Source organism: Apteryx mantelli, chromosome 12 (assembly GCF_036417845.1).
Source record: "Apteryx mantelli isolate bAptMan1 chromosome 12, bAptMan1.hap1, whole genome shotgun sequence".
Lineage (NCBI taxonomy): Eukaryota > Metazoa > Chordata > Aves > Apterygiformes > Apterygidae > Apteryx > Apteryx mantelli.
This window is the reverse complement of record NC_089989.1, coordinates 4497864-4520618: the sequence shown is the minus strand read 5'-3', so window position 1 is coordinate 4520618 and position 22755 is coordinate 4497864. Positions and strand designations below refer to the sequence as shown.

The following is a 22755-nucleotide window of genomic DNA, read 5'->3' as shown; positions in this document are numbered from 1 at the left end:
GTATTGCGCAAGTGATGAAAACTTTTTTCCCTTCAAACATACAGCAAGGATAGCCCTCCCCACGTGGGAAAGAAAAAAACTAAGCACTTTTCTTTCTTTCTTTCTCATTTCTGTAATTTTCCTTTTCACATTAATTCAGATTTAAAGCTTTTATACTTTGAAGGAGTGAATATTATTAAAAAATAATTAAGAAAAGGAACACTTCATAACATTCTATGTCATTCATGTATAATAAATAATATTGACTATTGGTTTCCATTTAACACCTTCCCTTTTATTTAAATTAAGATAATTTAAAATAAGTTATATTTCAAGAATAAATGTGTAGGATTAAGAGCTTTATACCACCTAAGACTGACAACTGCGAGAAGAGCTTTGTTCTGCTGTTTGCCATCAATCAGGACTTCTATTTATGAGATTTTATCAACAATCTCAGGTTCAAAAGATCAAGTATAATAAGATCTGTTTGCTGACAGCTACATAAATATTCTTCCACCTTGAAAGGTTCTGAGATGAATAGTAAGAAAAGTATCTTCTGCTGCAAATCTCAATTTTAAGGGGAAGGAAAGGACTGGTGAAAGAAAACACATGAAGTTTCATCAGGATGTGACATTTATCAAAGATCAGAAGATTGTGACGAAACAGGGGCATGTTTAACAGGCTTCTCATTCATCTGCTTTCTGCGTCACAGAAACATACTGGAGCTCTTCCTCTCAAAGTTATTAGAAGTTGTTAACAAAATACTAGGCTTTGTACATTATTTTTATATCAATAGATTTGCAGAGATGTTTTAGGAGTTTTGCTGTAAATTACTAAAACTGAATAGCCTCAAAATCAACCACATTTAAACGGGTAAAATAAAGATCATTCCTAAGGATAATGCCACTTAAGAGCTTTAAATTACTTTTTTTGAACATAAAAATATGTTTGTTGAAGGTTTTATAAATACGGATTGTTTCCACATGAGCACTAAAGCATCATAAACAAAACACTCAAGATGGAAAGCTGGTAATAACCAATGATAGACTGTAACATTATCTATATTCATTAAATTTTAAGACAATTATACATATATCAGGGCGAAAAAAATTAGAACTGACAAAAAGAGCAGTTGGAGTGCTCATCTTTACCTAGTGGGCAGCTAAGCAAATTAATTGTAAAGGAGTTGAAAAGTCCAGCTAGGACCACAACTTAGGCATCAAGCTTTACTTCTGACATATTTTAAAATAATGAAGAAGCAAATCTGTTCAGTGAGCTTGATAGCAAGGAAATGTGTTATGTTACTAGACACATACTATCTCCTTGTGGTCAGCTCAGCTACTCTACATTAAAAACTAGAGATAAGTATTATCTTTCTACAATTATTTGAGATCCTCATGTGAAAGAAACTGTGTAAGAACCAATTTTTCAACTTGTAAGTCTTGAAAATACTGGAAAATTACAATTTGGCATAATTTATGGCAGAGCAGTCCTTGTAAAACTATTATCAAAACTAGGAAAAAATGCACAAGTAAAATTGTGCAAAAACAGTGCAAGTCAAAGTTATGAACGAGTTCATAAAGCCAGCATAAGAACTGAAATTCATAATGAAACATTAGAAGAGAAACATTAAAACACTATGCATGAGATGTGAAAAAGGGAACACGATATAAAGCCTCAGGATTTTACTTGCTTCTGCAGAAGTAGTGGTGGAATAGCCTCTTCCTCATCTCTCCTGAATCAATAAATAAATGCATTTTTATTTATCCAAAATACAACACACTTCCATAGCTATTCAATATCATGTACTACAGATTTACTAATAGAGGCATGCAGAGAGCTGCTTTTGTTGAAAAGGGTCTAGTTAAAACTTGTTCTCATTATTCAAATACCATTAAGTCATTTTATTAGTAGACTGTACCTTATTTTTCATGAACTTTGAGTGACTCTTGTAAACCTCTATTTGTTTGATTTCTTCTTCTCGGTCCTCTGTATTCAGAACTCCATTTGTCTTTAACATCTGTATCTCATCTTCAAGATCTCTTATATTGCGCTCAAGTGAAGCTATTTTTGTATCCTAATTTATTAAAAAAAAGAATATTGAAAATGATATGAAACTTGTATGTTAAAGCACAACAAAAGTATTTCGGTATTTGCAGAAACATCAATAATAGATGGTACAACTACAGATTGCACATACACCATCATAAACCCAAAGTAATTCCATTGACAATGTCCTAAAGAAACGCAGAATTCAGACCTCTTTCGCCACCAAAAAAAAAGTGCAATGCTATTTTCTATTGCATCATCCATACAGAATACACTGTGGTCAAAACGCCCTCTTCGTTCCTACACAGTTAGGAATGAAGAGAGAATGGAAGATGCCCTATTTTCCATATATATGCAATAACATACCTTGTTTGCTTTCCTAACCACCTAGGCCTGGCTATTCTTCCAAACTCTTAAATGCAAAGGCTAAGTTTAGCCTAGAGAGGCTACTCTGTCAACACTGCAGAAGGACAGGCCACTTCGTTATGTCACTCAGAGCTGAGGCTTTTTTCATGTTCTCAATCACTCCCAAGCTTATACTTCTGCCTGCTGTTAAGAGGAAGAAAGGTTGTCTCCTCACTTTTCCTCCACTAATTCAGACACATCACTAAGAGAGGATTTAGCACTTTTTATTACTAGTTCCAAAATAAACAATATGTAACCAAGTTAACTCAGCCACTAAAAATTTCTCCACCGCGGACAATAGCTGCCATGTGTGCCAGCACAGCACTGACAACACATCTAGTGACATTTGCTCTTGCCAGTCATTTGGAAACTGAATATATCTCTTCAGTAAGAGCCAGAAAGAGAAAATATGAGTGATTATGCACTTCTCACATACTTTTCTATTTAAAAGAGCACTGCAAAATGACTTATTAGGGTATCTGCTTTAGGAACTGTTTGCAGACATTTACTAAGAAATTGAAAATACCGTGATTCAGCCACTGAGATAATCAGTTCAAGAACATGAAGAAAATGAAGTAGCAACCATCCATCAAAAATTACAGATCAGGATGAAGTTCTTGCTGCACTGAGATCAATGAAAAAAATACATTGATTCAGTAAGATCAGGATATTACCCTAGAAAATTAACTCAGGAAAAACACAAATTGAATTGATCCTTTAAACAGGACAGGCTAAGCTTAGGTCTCTCTGGTTAACCATGACTTTGTTTTTGTTTCTTTTTTGGAAATTAGTTTTATTTTCCTGAGCTCTAAGAGTATACCAGTGCTATCTCTAGGCTGCCTAGAAGCAAACCTGGACTCCTGCAATACCTCCTTTCATAATACAGCTAAGCCAATTTAGCAATTCAAGAAGCAAGATATTTTGGACTAAGTTCCAAAAAGCATCTGAACTTTTAGTACTAACCCAGAATGAAAGTTAGAACCTTTTGAGATTTAACAACCACTCTTACAAATCCACAAGGAACCAAAGCTACGTAAAGATGAAACTTAATCTCATTTAAACAAGGTACTGTATCATTCCTGTAATATTTTAACTTTTATCCTGATAGCCAATAATAAGTCTCAGACTGAGAGAAATCTTCTTTTATTATTATTTCTTATATTAGCACAAATTAACACAGGTTTTTGAATGGAAAAGATTTTAACTCTAAAATAGTTTATTTGGTTTGCAGTGCAATAGCTGTTCTTAAACAAATTAAATTATTCATAGTCTGACATCCTGGCTTATAGTATCTGCAGATGGGTAGAAAAGAGGTAGAAGAGTGAAATACATAACTAAAATCAGTTCTGGAAAATTATTTGCTAAGTAACCATTTGCAAGTATTGCATATAGCAATATTTTTTCTTAACACTGACTTGAAAAACATAGGTATGCTTGCACCAGTTTAAGTTCACTAGCATGGAATGGAACACAAAAACGCATAGCGCCCTCCAGTCTCTCTCTAGCCAAAACTTCCAAACCAGATGATCCTATTCAGAAAGCAAATACTGAAGGAGACCAGCACTCCTAAGGACTGTACAGAAGTATCACATTTAACAGATAGCCATTGCTACTTACAGGTATTAGAGATTTTTAGAAGAGCGACAAAGGGATGATGACTGGTTTTCCTAAAACAACTTTCTGAAAAAAAGTGGTTTATAAGCTCTTGACCTCTTCTGCTAAGCAATCATATTTATTAGTATTGTGAAAACTCACTTAAAAGATTTCAGTAGTATATGAAAACAGATGGAATTGTATAAAGATAGAAAACTCAGGAAATACATTTGTCAATAGGCTTTACCTATACAGAAGTTAAAAAACAGAACAAAAGTAATTTTTGTTAAGTAACTAAAAAAATACCTTAAGAATATGAATAGCAAAATAAGAAAAATAAGTCTTTAAGTAACTGTCTTGCCTTAATAGCAAAACATTATATTACCAATTTATTAGCCTGAAGAAACAGAAAGTAGCTCTGGGGAGAAGGAATCATTTCATTTTGCACATGCTCACAGCAGCTTGATAGCAAAAGCATCAGCAGGCTCCGGTGGAGACAGGAATTTTGAAAGTTACCCGTGAGGCAACTGTCTCCCTCCCTTTGGTCAAAGGAACCGAATCACAAAAGGGGAAGCACACGCTGCACCTTCTTAGACTGTGGGAAGGGGCATGGACATTCCCTGCAGTCACCACGCTTGCCTGTAGCGCAGCATTTCGTAGCCTCCAAACCGCACCCGAGTGCATAGGGCTGTATTAGCCAGGAAGAACCTAAACTCCAAAATCAGTTCTTCCCAACTGAATGTAGAGATCACACAAATGTGTTTGAAATTTAGGAATACACAGGATATAGCTCACAGACAGAACTCTTTTACATACTTTTTATCCTGTAAGATAATCTAAGACAAGACAAGGTAAGAAAATAGGGGTTTTTTTCAAAAAGATTTGCAATTTTTGGCCCCATTAACAAGTCTTTTCCATTATGCTGCACAGTGTTTACCTACAGATGTTATTAATTTTCATTATTAAAATTTTTTTTTTTTCCCTTACAATTGTCACTCCTGGTGAAATTCTACTGAGAAAAAAAAATGATAACAGTACTTAAGTTACTGTAACTCTAGTCCTTCAAAAGTTTTTCTCATAAATTGATGTTCTTTCACCCAAAATACTGGAGTACATATAAATTCTTTCAGCCGGAGTACCTGGATCGCAAATACTCTCATGCCTTCAACCAAGGAAATAAAGAAAGCTTATTCTCAGCCAATCCTATTACTTTGCCATTATGGATTTCAGCAATAATCCTGTTATCTAATAGCAAGGCAAGAGCTGGGCTGTGGGATGCATATGGACAATGCATCTCAAAGAATGGTAGTTACTGTAAATAATAAGATTCTTTTGTAAAGTAAATAAGAACTTATTTACCCACATCTAATCCTTTGTTAGCGAGTCAAAAACAATGACTCAAATTATAGGAGTTAGGTGAGAGGATTCTGCCTGCGCAGGGTGAGTACCACCAAAGTTAGCCTTGGAACTTCATAGCTGCTCTGCAAAATAAAATCACATGTATACACTCAAGTGAACCACAAATCGCTTTCCTACGTATTTCCAGCAACAGAAGCATTTAGGATACAGAGGCAGTTTGTTGTCTAGAAAATGAGCTGTCACAAAATGGTTTACTTCATAAACCCTAGCACAGCTTGACCCAATTAGAAAGTCTGCATAGAAATAATACATCTATAATATCTTCATAAATTCAGAACAACTGAGCTGAAGTCCAAAGACTGAGTCCAAATTACACAGGAAACAACTATTTGCCTCAGCCTTTACTGACAAGGTCTCCCAGGCCTCTGCACTTAATGAAAGGGTTCAAGGAGGAAAACTACCAGCAGTGGGTGAGGACCGAGTCCGAGATTACTTGCGAGAACTCAACCCATACAAATCCCTGGGACCAGAGAGGTTGCGTCCAAGGGTCTTGAGAGAACAGGCTCATGTCCTTGCAAGGCCACTCTCTATCATCTTTGAAAAATCATGGAGATTGGGGGAGATTCCCCAACAACGAGAGGAAGGCAAATGTTGCACTCATCTTTTAAAAAAGGCCAGAAGAACAAACCAGGGAGCTTACAGGCTGGTCAGCCTCACTTCACTCCTTGAGAAAATGATGGAGGAAGTCTTCATGGAAAGCTTCTCTGGGCAAATGAAGGAGAAGGTGATTGGGAACAGTCAGTGGGATTTACTGAGGTTAAAAAAAAAAAGAAAAAGTCTGACCAAACCAATTGCCTTCTGTGATAAAATGATGAGATTTGTGGATGAAGGAGAAGCAGTGGATGTCAACAAATGCACTTTGAAGAGAAATACCAAAGCTCTTCCCTCTTCCTACACTTTACAAGATTCCAAATAAATTGTGTCACCTTTTAGAAAAGGTGCTACATAGAGGGAGGGAGGGAGGAATGAAACCAAAAAAAAAAAAAGGATTCTGGGAATATAAAACTTCTTGTTCTCTACCTTTTACCCGATTATCTGTTTACTGTCTGGAAGAAAATTCCTCCTGAAAATGCTGATGATAATCTTAATCAGCAGTCCTTGTTTTCCTTTCTTGAAGGGTAAGTACAAGGAGAAAGAGTATTCCTACCAAAAAAATTTTTAAAAGGAGCTGACCAGAGAAGCAAGCAAGGGAGAAAGGGGGAGGGCAGAAGGGGAAAGAGGGGCCACCAGATTTTGAAATCTGCCTGGTATACTGAGTTTTGCTCGAAACTTATTGGCCTTCTGCAAAAATTCCACTGAGATCTTCAGATTCAGAAAAAGAATATTTTAATTTTAACTAATTGGCCTTTCTCAATGGAAAACTATCGTGGAAGATTTCTAGCAAGTTCATGTTTTGTCATGCAAGTAATATGCAATTTAAATTACTTAGTTTAATGTTAGTCTAACATTATCAATGCAAGATTTCCAATAGCGGAATCCTAAAAAGTTTGTTAATATCTGTCCATGAAATCAGTATTACTTGTATCATATAGGGAAGGCCTCAGAGGATTCATCATTAAAAAGAAGTAATCTCCTTTCTATTAAATGACCAACTCCTTTTCACATTATAGAAATTTCAGAATCACAGAATCGCTGAGGTTGGAAGGGACCTCTGGAGATCATCTAGTCCAACCCCCCTGCTCAAGCAGGATCACCTAGAGCACCTTGCACAGGATGGCGTCCAGGCGGGGTTTGAATACCTCCAGAGAAGGAGACTCCACAGCCTCTCTGGGCAACCTGTTCCAGTGCTCTGTCACCCTCACAGGGAAGAAGTTTTTCCTCATGTTCAGATGGAACTGTCTGTGTTTCAGTTTGTGCCCGTTGCCTCGCGTCCTGTCACTGGTCACCACTGAAAAGAGTCTGGCTCCATCCTCTTGACACCCTCCCTTCAGATATTTGTACACATTAATAAGATCTCCCCTCAGCCTTCTCTTCTCCAGGCTAAACAGGCCCAGCTCTCTCAGCCTTTCCTCATAAGAGAGATGCTCCAGTCCCCTAATCATCTTTGTAGCCCTTGGCTGCACTTGCTGCAGTAGTGCCACATCCCTCTTGTCCTGGGGAGCCCAGAACTGGACACAGTACTCCAGATGTGGCCTCAGCAGGGCTGAGGAGAGGGGAGGATCAAGGAAGCCTCCCTCCACCTGCTGGCAACACTCTTCCTCATGCACCCCGGCATACCATTGGCCTTCTTGGCCACAAGGGCGCATTGCTGCCTCATGCTTAACTCCGTGTCCGCCAGCACTCCCAGGTCCTTCTCGGCAGAGCTGCTTTCCAGCAGGTCAACCCCCAACCTGTACTGGGGCATGGGGTTATTCCTCCCTAGGTGCAGGACTCTGCACTTGCCTTTGTTGATGCAGTTCCTCTCCGCCCAGCTCTCCAGCCTGTCCAGGTCTCCCTAAATGGCAGCACAGCCCTCTGGTGTATTGGCCACTCCTCGCAGTTTGGGATCATCAGCAAACTTGCTGAGGGTGCACTCTGTCCCTTCACCCAGGTCATTGACGAAGAAGTTGAACAAGACTGGGCCCAGTCCTGACCCCTGGGGGACTTCGCTAGCTACAGGCCTCCAGCTAGACTCTGCACCACTGATCACAACCCTCTGAGCTCTGCCATTCAGCCAGTTCTCAAGCCACCTCACTGTCCACTCATCCAACCCACACTTCCTGAGCCTTCTCTCTCCAGAGCCAGCGAGCCTGCCTCACCCCTCAGCTCCTTCAGTGCCAGTTCCGCTTGCACCGCTCCTGACAAAAGGACCTTTCTGGCACGCTTGAAGGACGGGCCTTATCTTTGGCTGCAGGGCACGGGGTGGGGCCCTTGGGCTCGAAGGGCAAGCCCCAGCTGGTGCAGCTGCAGCTTTCGCAGCAGAGGGGAGAGCCTACAAGTTCCACTTTCCATGGGAGAGCAGCATCCCCCAAGGCAGGCAAAACATTGCCGCTGGCAGGCAGAGCAGAGGAGTTGAAAGCAGGCCTCTCCTCAAGGTTCTGCCCGCTCCCTGCTTTCCTCAGCGGTGCTGGGAGACACAGAGGGCTTGAGGCCATCCTGGCTCTGCGGCTCATCATCCGCACGGTAACTGCTTTGTGCCTGAGAGGCTCTGCTCTCAGGGTGCCTACAGCTGGCTGCTCTGCCTCACGTCTGGAAGGTGATGGGCAGCGGAGCTGCCTGCATGCGGGCAGTCTGGCAAAGGCAGTCCTGCCTGTGTTCCTCGCGGGAGCCCAGGGCATCGGCAGCAGTGGAGAAGGCTCTGGCCCCTGGCCTTGGGGGAGACAAAGGCATCCCTAATGCTGCCGGCCTACCCCTTCTTGGAGTGCTCCTCTCAGCCAGCTCTGTGCTCCCAGGGTGCGAGCGCAGGCTGTGCCAGACAGCATGCTACAGAGGGCTTTGGGCAGTAAAAGCCTCAGCCAAAGGCCTAGCAGTGGCCCTCTGTGTGACAAGCAGTACCCAGGTACAGTGTCCTTAGGACTGCCATGACCGTGCAGACATGACGCGTGCATTGTGAAAGTATGGAGTAGCTTGCAGCTCTCAAGGAAGCTCCCAAAGAAGCGTCTGGATGCTCCAAAGAACACTTTGTCAGAGATCTTTGCAGAGTTGAGCGCCATGCAAGCGTATTTTCTAAAAAAGCCATCAGCCGCTAAATACCTGAGGCTGTGTGAACCCACAGTGGCGCTGCTCTCCTGCGATCTTCACAGCCACAGGGTTTGGGCTGGGGTCCCTTCCAACCTCAACCATTCTGTGATTGTGTGATGCTGTGGGGTGGGGGACAGAGCAAAGGCAGCGTGGGAACCAAGGCAGCCATGGTAGCCCTGCTCTGCCTAAGGACCCCGCTGCTCTGAGGAGGACCCAAGTGACAACAAAGAGCCCAAGGGCCAGCTGGACAAAGAGGGCCTGAAAAGATGCTGCTGTGTGCCCCTGGGAGCCAAGAGGCAAGGTGCTGGCCAGCTGGCAAGAGCTGCACTGGGCAGAGGCACCACAAGCTGCGCGGACGCTGGCCAAAGCGGCAAGCTCCAAGGCTGCTGCTTCCTGGCTCAAAGTCCAACGGGCAGCTGCTCACAAGCAGAGTTGCTCCGGGGACCCTCCTGGCACTGATGCTGCTCACTACCTTCTGTGGAGTCAGGAGAGAATTCAGGAGGAAAGGAGAGGGGGCACAAAGGAGCAACGGTAGGTGGCAGACAAAGCATCCCACCCTTTGGCGACGTGAGGAACAAACTAGCCGGTGAAGGCCAGAACGTGTTAGCCAGTTGCACGGCAGAGGAGGCAGCGATATGAAGGTATCGCGGTCCGCCCCTGACCGCAAGGAGTTGCATACCACAAATTTGCTGATCACGGACTAAGTGTGGACCTATAGTGCCTCTAGCCTCATTATCCCTGATTACCCTATTAAGAAACACGCCCTTCGCCGCATAACGATATGTGAATGGGGGGGGGGGGCATACCCCACGACAATCGCGCAAATGGCCATGTAGCCAATGAAGTATGACTGCCGCGCTTCCGCATCCCACCTTCAGCAACTATAAAAGAGAGGAGAGCGCACTAAAGTTTTTGGAAGGGAAGAAAACTGAAGCCCCAAACTGTTCACTGGAGATTGCTGACGAGCGAGCCTCCTTCTTTCCTCCCGCAAACAGGGACGCCTCTTTGGTAAGATTTGCGCCTCCGACAGCGTTGGACGTTACCCGGGGAAATATATTGTTACTGAAAGGGCTTCCTTGTTAGTTTGAGCTCAAAGAAAGAAAATTTGTTGCCGCAAGTGCATTTATCAACAGCAATTCCAAACCGGTTGTATCTGTCGCTTTAATAACTTGCTTATTCTTTTCAACTTTGCGAAACTGACTCAGGGAAAGTCCTTGAACAAGGGGCTCTGGCAGGCAAAGGTAAACTAGCAAGCTTAGGAAAGGCCTTTCTTCCCTCCCTTCCCGCGACACCTTCCTAAACCACCTGGGCATGGGCATCGATTGCGCCCTCAGCAGGTGTGAGGAGAGTTAGCTATGCCGAAGGAAGAGCCACCACTCAGCAAGACCTCGGCAGGCTGTGCCACCCAGAACTGCTTGAGCCTTATCAACGACCAATGGAAAGGTCTGCCCCAGGCACAGCCAGACCGCAAGCAGCAGCAGCAGCAGCAGCAGCATGGGCTGGGGCCTGATGGGCTGGGGCGTAGTGCTGCGCAAAAGGCCCCAGGGGTCCTGGCACACAGCAAGCTAAACAGGAGCAGGCAATGCGCTCCGGCAGCAGCAAAGGCCAACCGTGTGGGGGGGGGGGGCTGCATCAGCTGCTGTAGAACGAGCAGATGGAGGAAGGTGAGGATGACACTCCATGCTTGCTAGGGCTCTCCTGCGTGCAATTTTGATCGCAGCAGTTCAAGGGAGGCATTGTCAAACTGGAGAGGCTGCAGCAGAGAAATGCAAAGGCGACAGACTGTGGCCTGGAACGTCAGGGCCCGGTGTGCACTAAGTAGGCCTTAGTTGCCCTGAGCAGCCTGCCCTGGCACCTCCACCCACTGGCGCAGGAGCCTGACTGAAGCTGAGGCCCACTGCTAGCGGCAGCTGTCCTGCAGCTGTAGCCGTCTCCAGTCCTGTCGCCTGCTCTTGCTGAATGGTCGCTTGCATTTCTGCGACTGACCTCAGAGCTGCCCCACTGCCTCACCTTTGGGTGCCCATCAGTGGGCTGCTGAGGGAGCCTGTGCCTCTCACCCGCACTGTTCCGTGGGGGTGTGTGGGTGTGGACGTGGCAGGAGGCATCTGCCTTTGTGGCAGCAAGCTGACCGCTCTGCTCTTGCTTTCCAAGCAGAGGGGGGTTATGCCTTGCAGGGCCAACAAGGCCACCTGGCTGATGGCCTTTGGCTTGCTGCACTACCGTGTTAATGCCTGGCTGGGTCTCAAGAGGAGAAAGCGCTCGCCACTCTCCCCGCTGACTTAGCAGTGGTTCTCACTCAGCCCTTTGAGCCTGCCCCGCAGGACACGACACGCAAGAGCCTGGGAGAGGAGGAGGAGGCGTGTAACGGCACAGCAGCTTGCCCGGGTGACCAAGTGAGCCGGCTGGCTGCGCTAACCAGGGCTCCTCTACGGGTGCGCCGGGAGCTTTCAGGCTTGGGGTGGGGGCTAACGCACAGGGTTTCTCTTTCGCAGGCTGCACGCCAACCCCCTCCTGGGCGAACCCCCCTCTGAGGTCATCCTGGGCAGCACCTTGGCTCCTGTGACGTCATAACCCGCTGCCCTACCTAAAAGCCCAGCCTGCAGAGGTGTGTAGCTCTGCAGACAAGGAGGTTTGCGGAGGCCAGCAGGTGCTTTGGGAAGAGGCGTCTGGCTATTTGCAGCACAGCGACCTTTTCCCTCTTGCTGGTATCGGAGCTGGAGTAGAGGAGATGCCAGCCGAGTTGGGCAGGTGAGTGCGACGGAGCCAGGCAGCCCAGCAGACCCTTTGGGTGGGCAAGGCGCTGCCCATTCTCCTCGGGAGAGCCCGGCAGGAGCAGGCTGCTGTGCGCTTGTCAGGCCAGAGGCCTTCAGCTGCCTTAGTGGCCGCAGGGTGCTGTGCTCCAGCTGAGAGCTTCCTAAAGGCCCCCGTGCCCTGGGCTTCTCCGCTCTGCTGAGCTGAGGAACCTGGTGGCAAGGGAGCCCCTAAACGGATCACCGGGAAATCAAAGCCCACGCTGTAGGCTTGCGTAACAACAGCCTTCCCTCTCTTGTAGGCAATACGTCACCTGGCAGAATGGCAGGAGGTGCCTGAGGGCCCTTTTGCTGCTGGCCGCAGTCTTTGCTGGTGAGCAGTGCTGAGCAAACGTCTTGCGCGGGAGCACAGGCGTACGGGACGCCAGCTTTCAGGGGCAGGGAGAGGCAGTAGATGCTGTGACGCCTTCCAGCTTCGCATCTCTGTGACGCAGTGAAGGCCAGAGAGGCTCTTGGCAGGTGGACTGCAGCCTGCCTCCTGCCTTCCATGGGTTCAGGCAGCGCGAGGGAGTGGAGTGCCTAGGATCCTTCTGGCTAGGGGTCCCTCCTTGCTTCAGAGCTTTGGGGTTGGAATGTCTGTGCAGAAAGGTCCATGGCCCGGTGCATTTTCTCTTGCCTCGGGACCACATGCCCTCATTAGGGTGTGGGTCTGTGGCCGTCAGGCGTGTGTATTTTCCAAGCTGCTGGGCGTGGGGGATGCCCAAGGGCTTGGAGGCACGTCCTCTCTCTGCACTGGCTCCAGCTCCAGCTGACCAGGCAAGCCATTGCCCCCTAGGCGTGGAAGCAGAAAAGGTGGCTGCAGGCACCATTAGAAACCCTCTTAATATAACTGTCTCTTGATGCGGTGACTTCCAGCTGCGGTTTACTGCTGGAGCTTGCTGCTCGCCGAGGGCAAGTGGCAAGAGGAAGCGCTGCAGGTACGTGCCTCTTGTTGCAGGAAAGCAAACTGTGGCGGAGGCCGTAGCTCTGAGCTCCTGCCTCCCCTGCAAAAGTTGGCAATCTGCTCCAGATTCCCAGGACTCATGCTCACAGAGACGTGGGGCGGGTGCGGGGACCCGTGAGCTTGTCATTGAGTCTCCATAGCTGCTGAATGAGGTTTGACACCGAGATCTCCCTGAGCGAGCTCTGCAGCTTGACAGGCTGAAGAAAGGAGAACTTGGGCAGCAGGTGGCTTTGCTCTTGCCTTAGCTCCTGGAGGCTGCAAAGGGTCAAAGAGGAAATGGACTCCCCAAAGAGAGTGGCTGGAAAAACGGCCTGAGGTTGCTCCTCTGGCTTGCTCCCCCAAACTGATGGAAAGCAGCAGCAACTGCTGCCTGTTGTTCCTAGGCAAGTGTCCTGTGGGAAGCCCCCACAGCGCTCCTGGTGCTTCCTCTCATGGAGGGCCTTTGTGTTTCAGGAGGAGTCCGGGCCGCCGGAAGCAGAGCTCACGACTCTCGGGTAAGAGCACTTCCTTACCATGGAACTGATTGAGTGGCAGAACACGCAGGGCTCCAGTCTTTGCCTTGTGCTAAAGGTGGAGGTGAAGGGAAGCCTTTGTCAACGCGAGGGAGGGAAGAGGATGCGGGCAAGGGCACGGCGCCCTAGTCGTGACTGCCTGCAGGGGCTGGGCAGCTCTTGGACAAGCTCTGCTTTCCCTTTGTCTTCAGCAATTCGCTGCCCTTGCTGAGGGAGAAAATCCGTGAGCGGCAGCTTCTAGAAGAGCAGGTGGCTCGCCTGCGTGCAGAGATGGGTGCCGCAAACGAAGTCATCCTGCACTCGGTGCAAGAAGCCTTGTCGGAGAGCAAGATGGCCGAGGAGAAGAGCGGGGTAAAGAGGCTGGCATTTGATCAAAGAGCTTGCTGCCGCTTGGAGGCTGCCTCCTGCTGCTTGCTCTTGGCCCTTTGCAGAGTCAGCTCTGCCCTCTTGCTGCCCAGCGCAAAGCTGGCTCTCAGGGATGGTTGGGGCAGTGGTGACCTGAGCCAGGTCTGCACCGTGGCTCTGGAGACTGGTGTTCTCCCCGAGTCCTCGCTTGACTCGTCAGGAAGCGCTGACCAAAAGGTGTGGCGCCTTTTCCACCAAGTCTTGCCTTTGGTGGACTGACCGCCCCCCGTCTCCCCTTTGCCCCGCGCAAGTACTCGGTGTTCATGCAGAAGTGCCCGTTGATGAGTTTGTGTCATTGTGCGTGTTCATTTCCGCCTCTGCTTTCGCAATGTTTTTCCCAGCCCCTTCTCCACTTGACACGCGCAGCACTTGAGAAGATAGGGGCAAAGTACCTCGAGATGGTGGACTGGGCTCTGAAAACCACAGGTATGCCTACGGAAAGTCTGCTGGCACTCGGCTGGCGTACGGCTCTCGCACAAAGTCTGCCCAGCTGGGCTTGCAACCTGAGAAATACCTGCTAGCTCACTGCTTCTCCTAGCCTCTGGCCTGTCCTAGGCAGCTGCTTGGCATGTGCATTTCAGGGGCCACCATCGATGTGGAGAGAACATCCAGGACTTATGGCAGTGGGCGAGGCAGTGAGGCTTGCTGGCTTTGTCCAGCGTTCTTTGCGGCGGCCAACCCTCCGGATACTATTTTGCAGGTAAGAGCATAGAGAGCACGACTTCTGAGGCAGTTCCTTGCTCTCAAGTTGAGCCACCAAGCCCCAAACACCTCCCTTCGCAGCAGCAGTATCGCTCAGCCCTACAGCGCTCCGCTTGCTCTTCCTGACGATCACCTGCGCTTCCCCACAGCGCCGCCCTCCCGTCTGGAGGGGAACGGAGCTGAACCCAATGGCAGCAACCTGCCCACCAGCCCTGGTCACCGTCTGCTGGGGACCTTTGCCCTTGGCAGCTGCATTTTCCCACCTCAACTCGGCGGTCCCTTTCCAGAGAGAGTGGGAGTTGGGAGGGGCCTGCCAAGCCACTGAGGCAAGGACAGAACCTCCTCCAGGCCCGCAAGCATGGCAGGATCTGTTGAGTTGGAGGAAGTGTGGCGGCTGCCCTGGGCCTCGTCCCTCCCGCACACTCGTTGAAGGCTTATGGGGTGACCTGCACTAGGGAGACCCGGCCTGCCTCTGAATGCTGTGCAAAATCAGAGCGGGATTTGGGAAAGGCAGCTGAGCCTAGATGTTTCGTAAGGAAGCCTTCCGTCTTCTGAAGACAAGTTGGCAAGTCCCCGCCTGCCCCTTTCATCCACTTGTGTGCCTTTCCAGGCAGAATGTCAGCCAAGAGACCAAGGCAGGTCTGTGCTTCTTGCAAGGCAGCCAGCTCTGTGGGCTCTTGGAGGGCCTTGCCATTGAAGGTCGCTGCTTTCTGGTTGCAGCCACGTACTTCCCCTGGACAGTGCTGGGCTTTCCAAGGAGCGGAGGGCCAAGTGGTCATTCGGTTGCCTGAGCAAATCTGGCCAATGGCTGTCACCGTGGAGCACATCTCCAAGGCAGTCTCTCCTTCCGGGGAAGTCAGCAGCGCCCCCAAAGATTTTGCTGTCTCCGTAAGTCTCTGCCTTGCACCTGCGGGGAGGGCGGCGAGGGAAGCTGGCCAGGGGAGAAAGGTGCGAGGGAGCCTTGTTTCTCCCGGCGGCTTCTCTCAGAGGAGCGTGGGCTGGTTGCTGCAGAGCAGTGCGTCCCTGCGTGCCGTATGTGGGGGCCCACGGTGGTGTTATGCCACTCCGGCTTGCTTTGTGCTTTCTGGCCAAGGGTCTTGGAGCGCTTGCTCAAGGCAGCCTGACCCACGTGCACGCTCACCTCTTCTAGCCTAGGGCTAGAGGAGCGGGACATGAGGCAGGGTTGCCCGATTCTGACTCAGCGGGCTCTTTTCCTTCGGCTCTGCTGGAGCCTGACCTGCTCCCCTTGTCGGTTGCCTTTGAGGGCGTGGATGAGGAAGCCGCAGAAGAAACTCTCCTGGGGCTCTTCGTATTTGATGTGGACCAAGAGGCTGTTCAGACCTTCCGCCTGAAGGTACTGGGAGTGCGTGTGGGCACGATGCGAGGGGCGACCTGAGCTTTGCCTGCAAGTGCTTGGACGAGCGAGTGCGGAGGATGAGCCAAAGCATGCGGTGCCTTGTGGCTCTGGCATGGCAACCATGGCTGCCTCCTTTGTCAGGGCTGCATTTTGTTCCCCGGCAGGGAAGCTAGCGCTGGCAAAGGGCGCTACGTTGCTGTGCTGTTGCTCTTTACACCTGAGGAGTCATGGCTCCCCCCATTTCCTTTGCAGAAGCAGCCTCCCAGAGCCTTCCGGTACATCAAATTCCAGGTGCGGAGCAACTGGGGCAACCCCGAGTACACCTGCATTTACAGAGTGCAGGTTCATGGCGTGCTGGCAAGGCAGAACTACCACCTGAGCCACGAGACAAGAGAGCTGCTGTAAGCAAGAATAAAAAGAGAAGGAAAAGATGTGGCGGCTCGCGTTCACGTTATTCGGCCCCCCCTGGAGCTTGACTCCTGAGGCAGGCCGCACACGGTGCGCATGCTGAGCCCCTGAAGAGAGAGCCAGGAGAGGAGCTGGCTCTCTGAAAAGCGCGGCCATGCCTCCAGGAAGTCTGAGGGCACTCGGCTTGTTCCGAGAAAATTTGGCAGAGTAAGGAAGCAAAGAGACTCTTTGAAAAGCACCCTCCACAGGCCCTGTCATCCGTAGGACAGGGATCTGCCACAGAATCGCACAATCACAGAATGGTTGAGGTTGGAAGGGACCTCTGGAGATCATCTAGTCCAACCCCCCTGCTCAAGCAGGATCACCTAGAGCACCTTGCACAGGATGGCGTCCAGGCGGGGTTTGAATACCTCCAGAGAAGGAGACTCCACAGCCTCTCTGGGCAACCTGTTCCAGTGCTCTGTCACCCTCACAGGGAAGACGTTTTTCCTCATGTTCAGATGGAACTGTCTGTGTTTCAGTTTGTGCCCGTTGCCTTGCGTCCTGTCGCTGGTCACCACTGAAAAGAGTCTGGCTCCATCTTCTTGACACCCTCCCTTAAGATATTTGTACACATATTAATAAGATCTCCTCTCAGCCTTCTCTTCTCCAGGCTAAACAGGCCCAGCTCTCTCAGCCTTTCCTCATAAGAGAGATGCTCCAGTCCCCTAATCATCTTTGTAGCCCTTGGCTGCACTTGCTGCAGTAGTGCCACATCCCTCTTGTCCTGGGGAGCCCAGAACTGGACACAGTACTCCAGATGTGGCCTCAGCAGGGCTGAGGAGAGGGGGAGGATCGCCTCCCTCCACCTGCTGGCAACACTCTTCCTCATGCACCCCGGCATACCATTGGCCTTCTTGGCCACAAGGGCGCATTGCTGCCTCATGCTTAACTCCGTGTCCGCCAGCACTCCCAGGTCCTTCTCGGCAGAGCTGCTTTCCAGCAGGTCAACCCCCAACCTGTACTGGGGCATGGGGTTATTCCTCCCTAGGTGCAGGACTCTGCACTTGCCTTTGTTGATGCAGTTCCTCTCCACCCAGCTCTCCAGCCTGTCCAGGTCTCCCTAAATGGCAGCACAGCCCTCTGGTGTATTGGCCACTCCTCGCAGTTTGGGATCATCAGCAAACTTGCTGAGGGTGCACTCTGTCCCTTCACCCAGGTCATTGATGAAGAAGTTGAACAAGACTTGACCCAGTACTGACCCCTGGGGGACACCGCTAGCTACAGGCCTCCAACTAGACTCTGCGCCACTGATCACAACTCTCTGAGCTCTGCCATTCAGCCAGTTCTCAAGCCACCTCACTGTCCACTCATCTAACCCACACTTCCTGAGCTTGTCTATGAGGATGTTATGGGAGACAGCGTCAAAAGCCTTGCTGAAGTCAAGGTAGACAACATCCACTGCTCTCCCCTCATCTACCCAGCCAGTCATTCCTTCACAGAAGGCTATCAGATTAGTTAGGCATGATTTCCCCTTGGTGAAGCCATGCTGACTACTCCTGATCACCTTCTTGTCCTCCACATGCTTGGAGATGGCCTCCAGGATGAGCTGCTCCATCACCTTTCCAGGGATGCAGGTGAGGCTGACTGGCCTGTAGTTCCCTGGGTCCTCCTTGCCCTTTTGGAAGACTGGGGTGACACTGGCTTTCTTCCAGTGCTCAGGCACCTCTCCTGTTCTCCATGACCTTTCAAAGATGATGGAGAGTGGCTTAGCAATGACATCCGCCAGCTCCCTCAGCACTCGTGGGTGCATCCCATCAGGTCCCATGAATTTGTGGGTGTCAAGTTTGCTTAAATGATCTCTAACCCGATCCTCCTCCACCAAGGGAAAGTCCTCCTTCCTCCAGACTTTCTCTCTCTGGTCTCCAGGGTCTGGGTTTCCTGAGGGCTGGCCTGAGCAGTAAAGACTGAAGCAAAGGCGGCATTCAGTAACTCTGCCTTCTCTGCATCCTTCGTCACCAGGGCACCCACCCCATTCAGCAAAGGCCCCACATTTTCCCTAGTCTTCCTCTTGCTACTGATGTATTTGAAGAAGCCCTTCTTGCTGTCCTTGACATCTCTTGCCAGATTTAATTCCAAACGGGCCTTAGCCTTCCTCGTCGCATCCCTGCATACTCTGACAACGTTCCTATATTCCTCCCAAGTGGCCTGTCCCCTTTTCCACTTTCTGTATACTTCCTTCTTATGGTTGAGTTTTGCCAGGAGCTCCTTGCTCATCCATGCAGGTCAATTTGATATTTATTTTTAGATGTTACCTGTTCTGTCCTCAAAATATTTGTCTATAAATTTACTTATTTATTTTTAGAAGAAAGTAATAGAAAAGGTTTGACTGAAATGAAAAAATCAGATGAAATAAGATGAAAGGGGAAGAGCTCCTACTACGTCTTATCATTTTGAGAAATCACATGAATAGAAAATTACAGAAAGAAAAGTGATAAAAGATTTTTAAAATTTATCAGGCTTATGCACAAGCAAATAAAATAATTACTGTAGCTCTTACAGACGCTACAGTCAAACCACCTTGTTCCATCAGACTTCTTTTTAGAGATTTTTCTATCCCTATTCCTGAAGATGAAAGCAAAGCTTAAACTTCGCTGCAATTTAGTATTTAGGATGATCTGGTACTGAAATAGATTGGTATTTACATGACCTGTTTTGACATCTCAGCTGGGAGCAGTCCTCATCAAATCTCTCCAGCTAAATCTTTAAGAGTCTAGCTTTTTATTTTGTATTTGTATTTTACTCATTTTGCAAATACAGGATAGCAGAAATTTATAGCACATTAGCCTGTTACACTCTTTGAAAGATTCACAGAATAAAATTTATGCTTTATAGGACATATCTACCGTAACTTCTAGAGGCAACAGAGAGGTTTGTTTTTAATCAGATCTCTGCATACTGGGATTACAACTGTGTAAGAACTAGTCTTCCTATCTCCAGAAAAAAATGTCACTGTCAGCTTTTTATTAACTTCCTATTGGAACAGAAGCTGAAAACTAAAAATTCTGAAGACTAAAATCTGTTCTGGAATAATTTATCAGAAACATCACTGATGACAAGACAGGAGAGAAACCAGATATCACCCTCCCTTCATAGGCTCTCCAAGGGGACAAAGGAGCTCTTCCTTTACTTAAGAACAATACAAGACTTGCAATTCTGCAAACCACAAGGCCGGCTGCTGGCTTGCCCAGCAAACCTGAAAATTCTCCTGTCCAGACAACTGCTGGAAAGTGAAGAACCAGATAGCTTAAAGATAATATGGGCATCCTGGAGCTCCCAATGTGTGCTGCCATGGAGGAAGTTGGGTTGGCTTACAGGATAGATAGAAAGCCAGAAGATAACTTTGCTTTCACTGGAAGTTTTGACCGAATAGGCACACTCCTTCACACATCTTCAAAACTCTAAGACTTATCTACATTAGCAATATTCTAATGAACTAAGTGGGTCTCTGTTGAATCACAAGGAAGATTCCTTCACAGTAATATTAAGGAAGAAGCTTAGTATTAACTGGTACTAATAAACTTCTGAGTTCTTCAACAATGTGACATTTGTGCATTTTTTTCCAGTCAGTTAAAAGACAGTTCCAGTCTGTTAAAAAGACATAAGGTTCTATGGCAGGATCTGCACTATAGATCAGGGTACTAACCTACCAATCGAACCCCCTTCCAGCAGTAGCCAGTGCTTCTTTTCCTCATTGCCTTCATTAGAACAGTGTCACAGATGTTCTAGGAGAGGGATTAGGGCTATTTCTCTTCTGGACCTAACAGAAAACCATCTATTTTGGAATGTGAAACTTAATTAGCATTTTTCTTGATGCTCCTGAAGAAAATAATATTCCACAATGTAAATTAGACTGACTCTACAAATAAGTTTCCAGCAATAAGGATTCATGAATCATATGTCCACACGTTACAACAGAAGCCCTATGGTACATTTCCTGAACACTTTGGGGGGGGGGGGAAAAGGGGGGGCAGGGGACACGAGAGGGGGAATAGTAACCTAAAATATCTGTAAAAAATACAGCATTCTAAATACTTTACCTGTCTGTCTTTCTCTGAAATGAGGAGTAACAAATTGTTATTCCTACATAATTTCAAATGCTAGATACATTAAACCAAATGTCTGTGAAAAATTTTGCGTGTAGAACATTCAACAAGCAATCAGGAGCATGTATTTGAATTTCACATTTAATATAACTTGTATATAATATACACATGCTATCAACAGAGCATACACAACTAGTACCTTTTTTAACATTGTCAATTTAATATAGATACTAGAAGAGAAGCACAAAGAATATTCAGGTTTATTTTTGAAGACAAGAGAATGTTAAAAGTCATGCAGCCTTAGCAGTAGGAGTATATTGCACTGCAAACACACATACATGCTCTTCTAGAACCAAACCCATACCTGAAATATCAAAGCTGGATCAATATATAAAGAAGGTTCTTTCTGCAAGCAAGGTAAACCACAAATATTTTCATTCAGTTTATAGCTTACCATTTTAAAGACTTATTCTTGTTGCTATACTATATATATTTCAGGATGGTCATTAATACTCTACACTTAGGATAAGCTTTACGCCAAATCAATAGGCAATGCCTTTCCAATGTTCTCTCTCAAGTAATATCCAAGAAAAGCCAGGAACTGTCTGAAGGAAATAAGCAAGACTTTGCCCTGATTCTGGTACGCAGGAGTACTCCTTATTGAAAAGAATGGAACCATAAGAAATGTATTTTCTTTTACCCTTTTTGATTATATTAATCAGTAGTAATTAACTTTGATAATTAAAGATATCAGTGATATGGCATCTGCCTGCAAACAACGCACAAAAAAGTATTAATGAGTGCAATTGTAATTGAAGGAATGGATTTCAATGTACTAGCTTTATTTTATCCTTGACCAGCCATAGATTTAGGCACGAGAAAAAAATGGTATTTGATCACGTATATCCACAGTCACAAACTGATGAGCGACAGCTTTGATAAAACTAGTCTGGCTTCCTGTATAACACAAGTCATAAAATCACACTAATGCCGTTAAAAATACACTCTTTATTTTCATTTGCAATTGCTACCTGTAGCTTCCACACACTGTATCCTGTGATATGTTTATTTTCAGGACTAGAAAGTCCTCTCTTTTCCATAAAGATACCTCACATACATATCTCCAGACTATAATCCCTTTGGTCTTTCATTTTCTATTTGTTAAACTACACAAAATTGAGCTCCGAAAGCCCTTCATCATAAAACGTTTGCTGATCTTTTTAAATATTCTGATGTCTCTTCTCTGAAGATTTCCCAATTTATCGATATCCTATTTTTTAATCTATAGATGCTACTAATGGACACTGACTTCTAGAAGCAGCTGTGCCAGTGTCAAATATAATTAAATTCTACATTAGGCTCCCACTTATGCTCATAGAGACTGACGTAAGTTTATATTTTGGACTTTGTCATTTTGTAGGACCCATATATAAAATAGAACAAATATCACAAAGTGTTTACAATGACTCATCTAGCTTTAAAATTCATTTAAACATTTAAACCAACCAATTATTATCCTCTGAACTTTATAAATAGCAAAACAGGGTCTTAATTGCATGTATAATTGTCAATAAAGTTTCCTGTAATATAATTCCAATGTCATTCAATAAAAATGGAAGATTCAGGACAAAGTGACTGCTAGAGACTACCCATGTCAAGAACAGAGTTTTAAGCAAGTGTTTAATAATTATTTCTTTAAGAGAAGTTTATGCTTTGACCTTGACCAATAAAGACACTGACTAACCCAACAGCAACCTCCACAAATATAAGGGGTTTTTATATGAAAAGTATTCTAAAAAAGCCTCATAACAGAAAACGCAAGTGTTTGTCACCTATTGAGACCCTGCAGAAGAGGAGGGGGATCATGTTTTCCAGTCCATCAGAGCCACAACGTAAGGCCCAGGAAACATTCTGCTCTACCTTTACTTTGTCTAGCCTTTTTTCCCTACTCACTGCATTAGTTACAAAGCATCTGCATCATCTGTTATGGAAAGGACGGGAAGAATCCACTGCCTCATTAGTTAGGAAATACGGACTTAATAAGCATTACAGTGACAGAAAAACCATTCAGAATGTATCTGCAAATTTATTCAGATTAAAGACATGCTATATATCAAATAACCTGAAACTTCCATTTCACGTTGAACGAGTAGCTGACGGAAGTCATCTGGTCTAACAAGTAGGCCTGTAGCATCATCCTTTTCATCATACTTGAAAAGTTAAAAGCTTTTATCTCTAACCAAATCACTGGGGGCTCTTATATTCTTCAGAAACCTCTCATCCAAGAGAATTAGAGAGTTAGTTTATCATCTTATTCATATCAGTGACCCTTATGAGCAGACTTTAAACACCATGAATAGCATCAGAATTGTATTTTGCATTCATCAGTCACATGCCCTATAACGTGTAGTGATTGCAAGTCACTGAA

General features: G+C 46.6%; 1 protein-coding gene across 1 annotated transcript in view; it reads right to left on the bottom strand.

The window, feature by feature from the left end:
- Nucleotides 1-22755, bottom strand: part of ERC2 (ELKS/RAB6-interacting/CAST family member 2) — a 495023-nt gene that overhangs the window by 351507 nt on the left and 120761 nt on the right. Inside the window, exon 5 of the mRNA XM_067303579.1 lies at nucleotides 1901-2056. Coding sequence (XP_067159680.1) covers nucleotides 1901-2056 — 156 coding nt within the window. The remainder of the gene's footprint in view (nucleotides 1-1900; nucleotides 2057-22755) is intronic.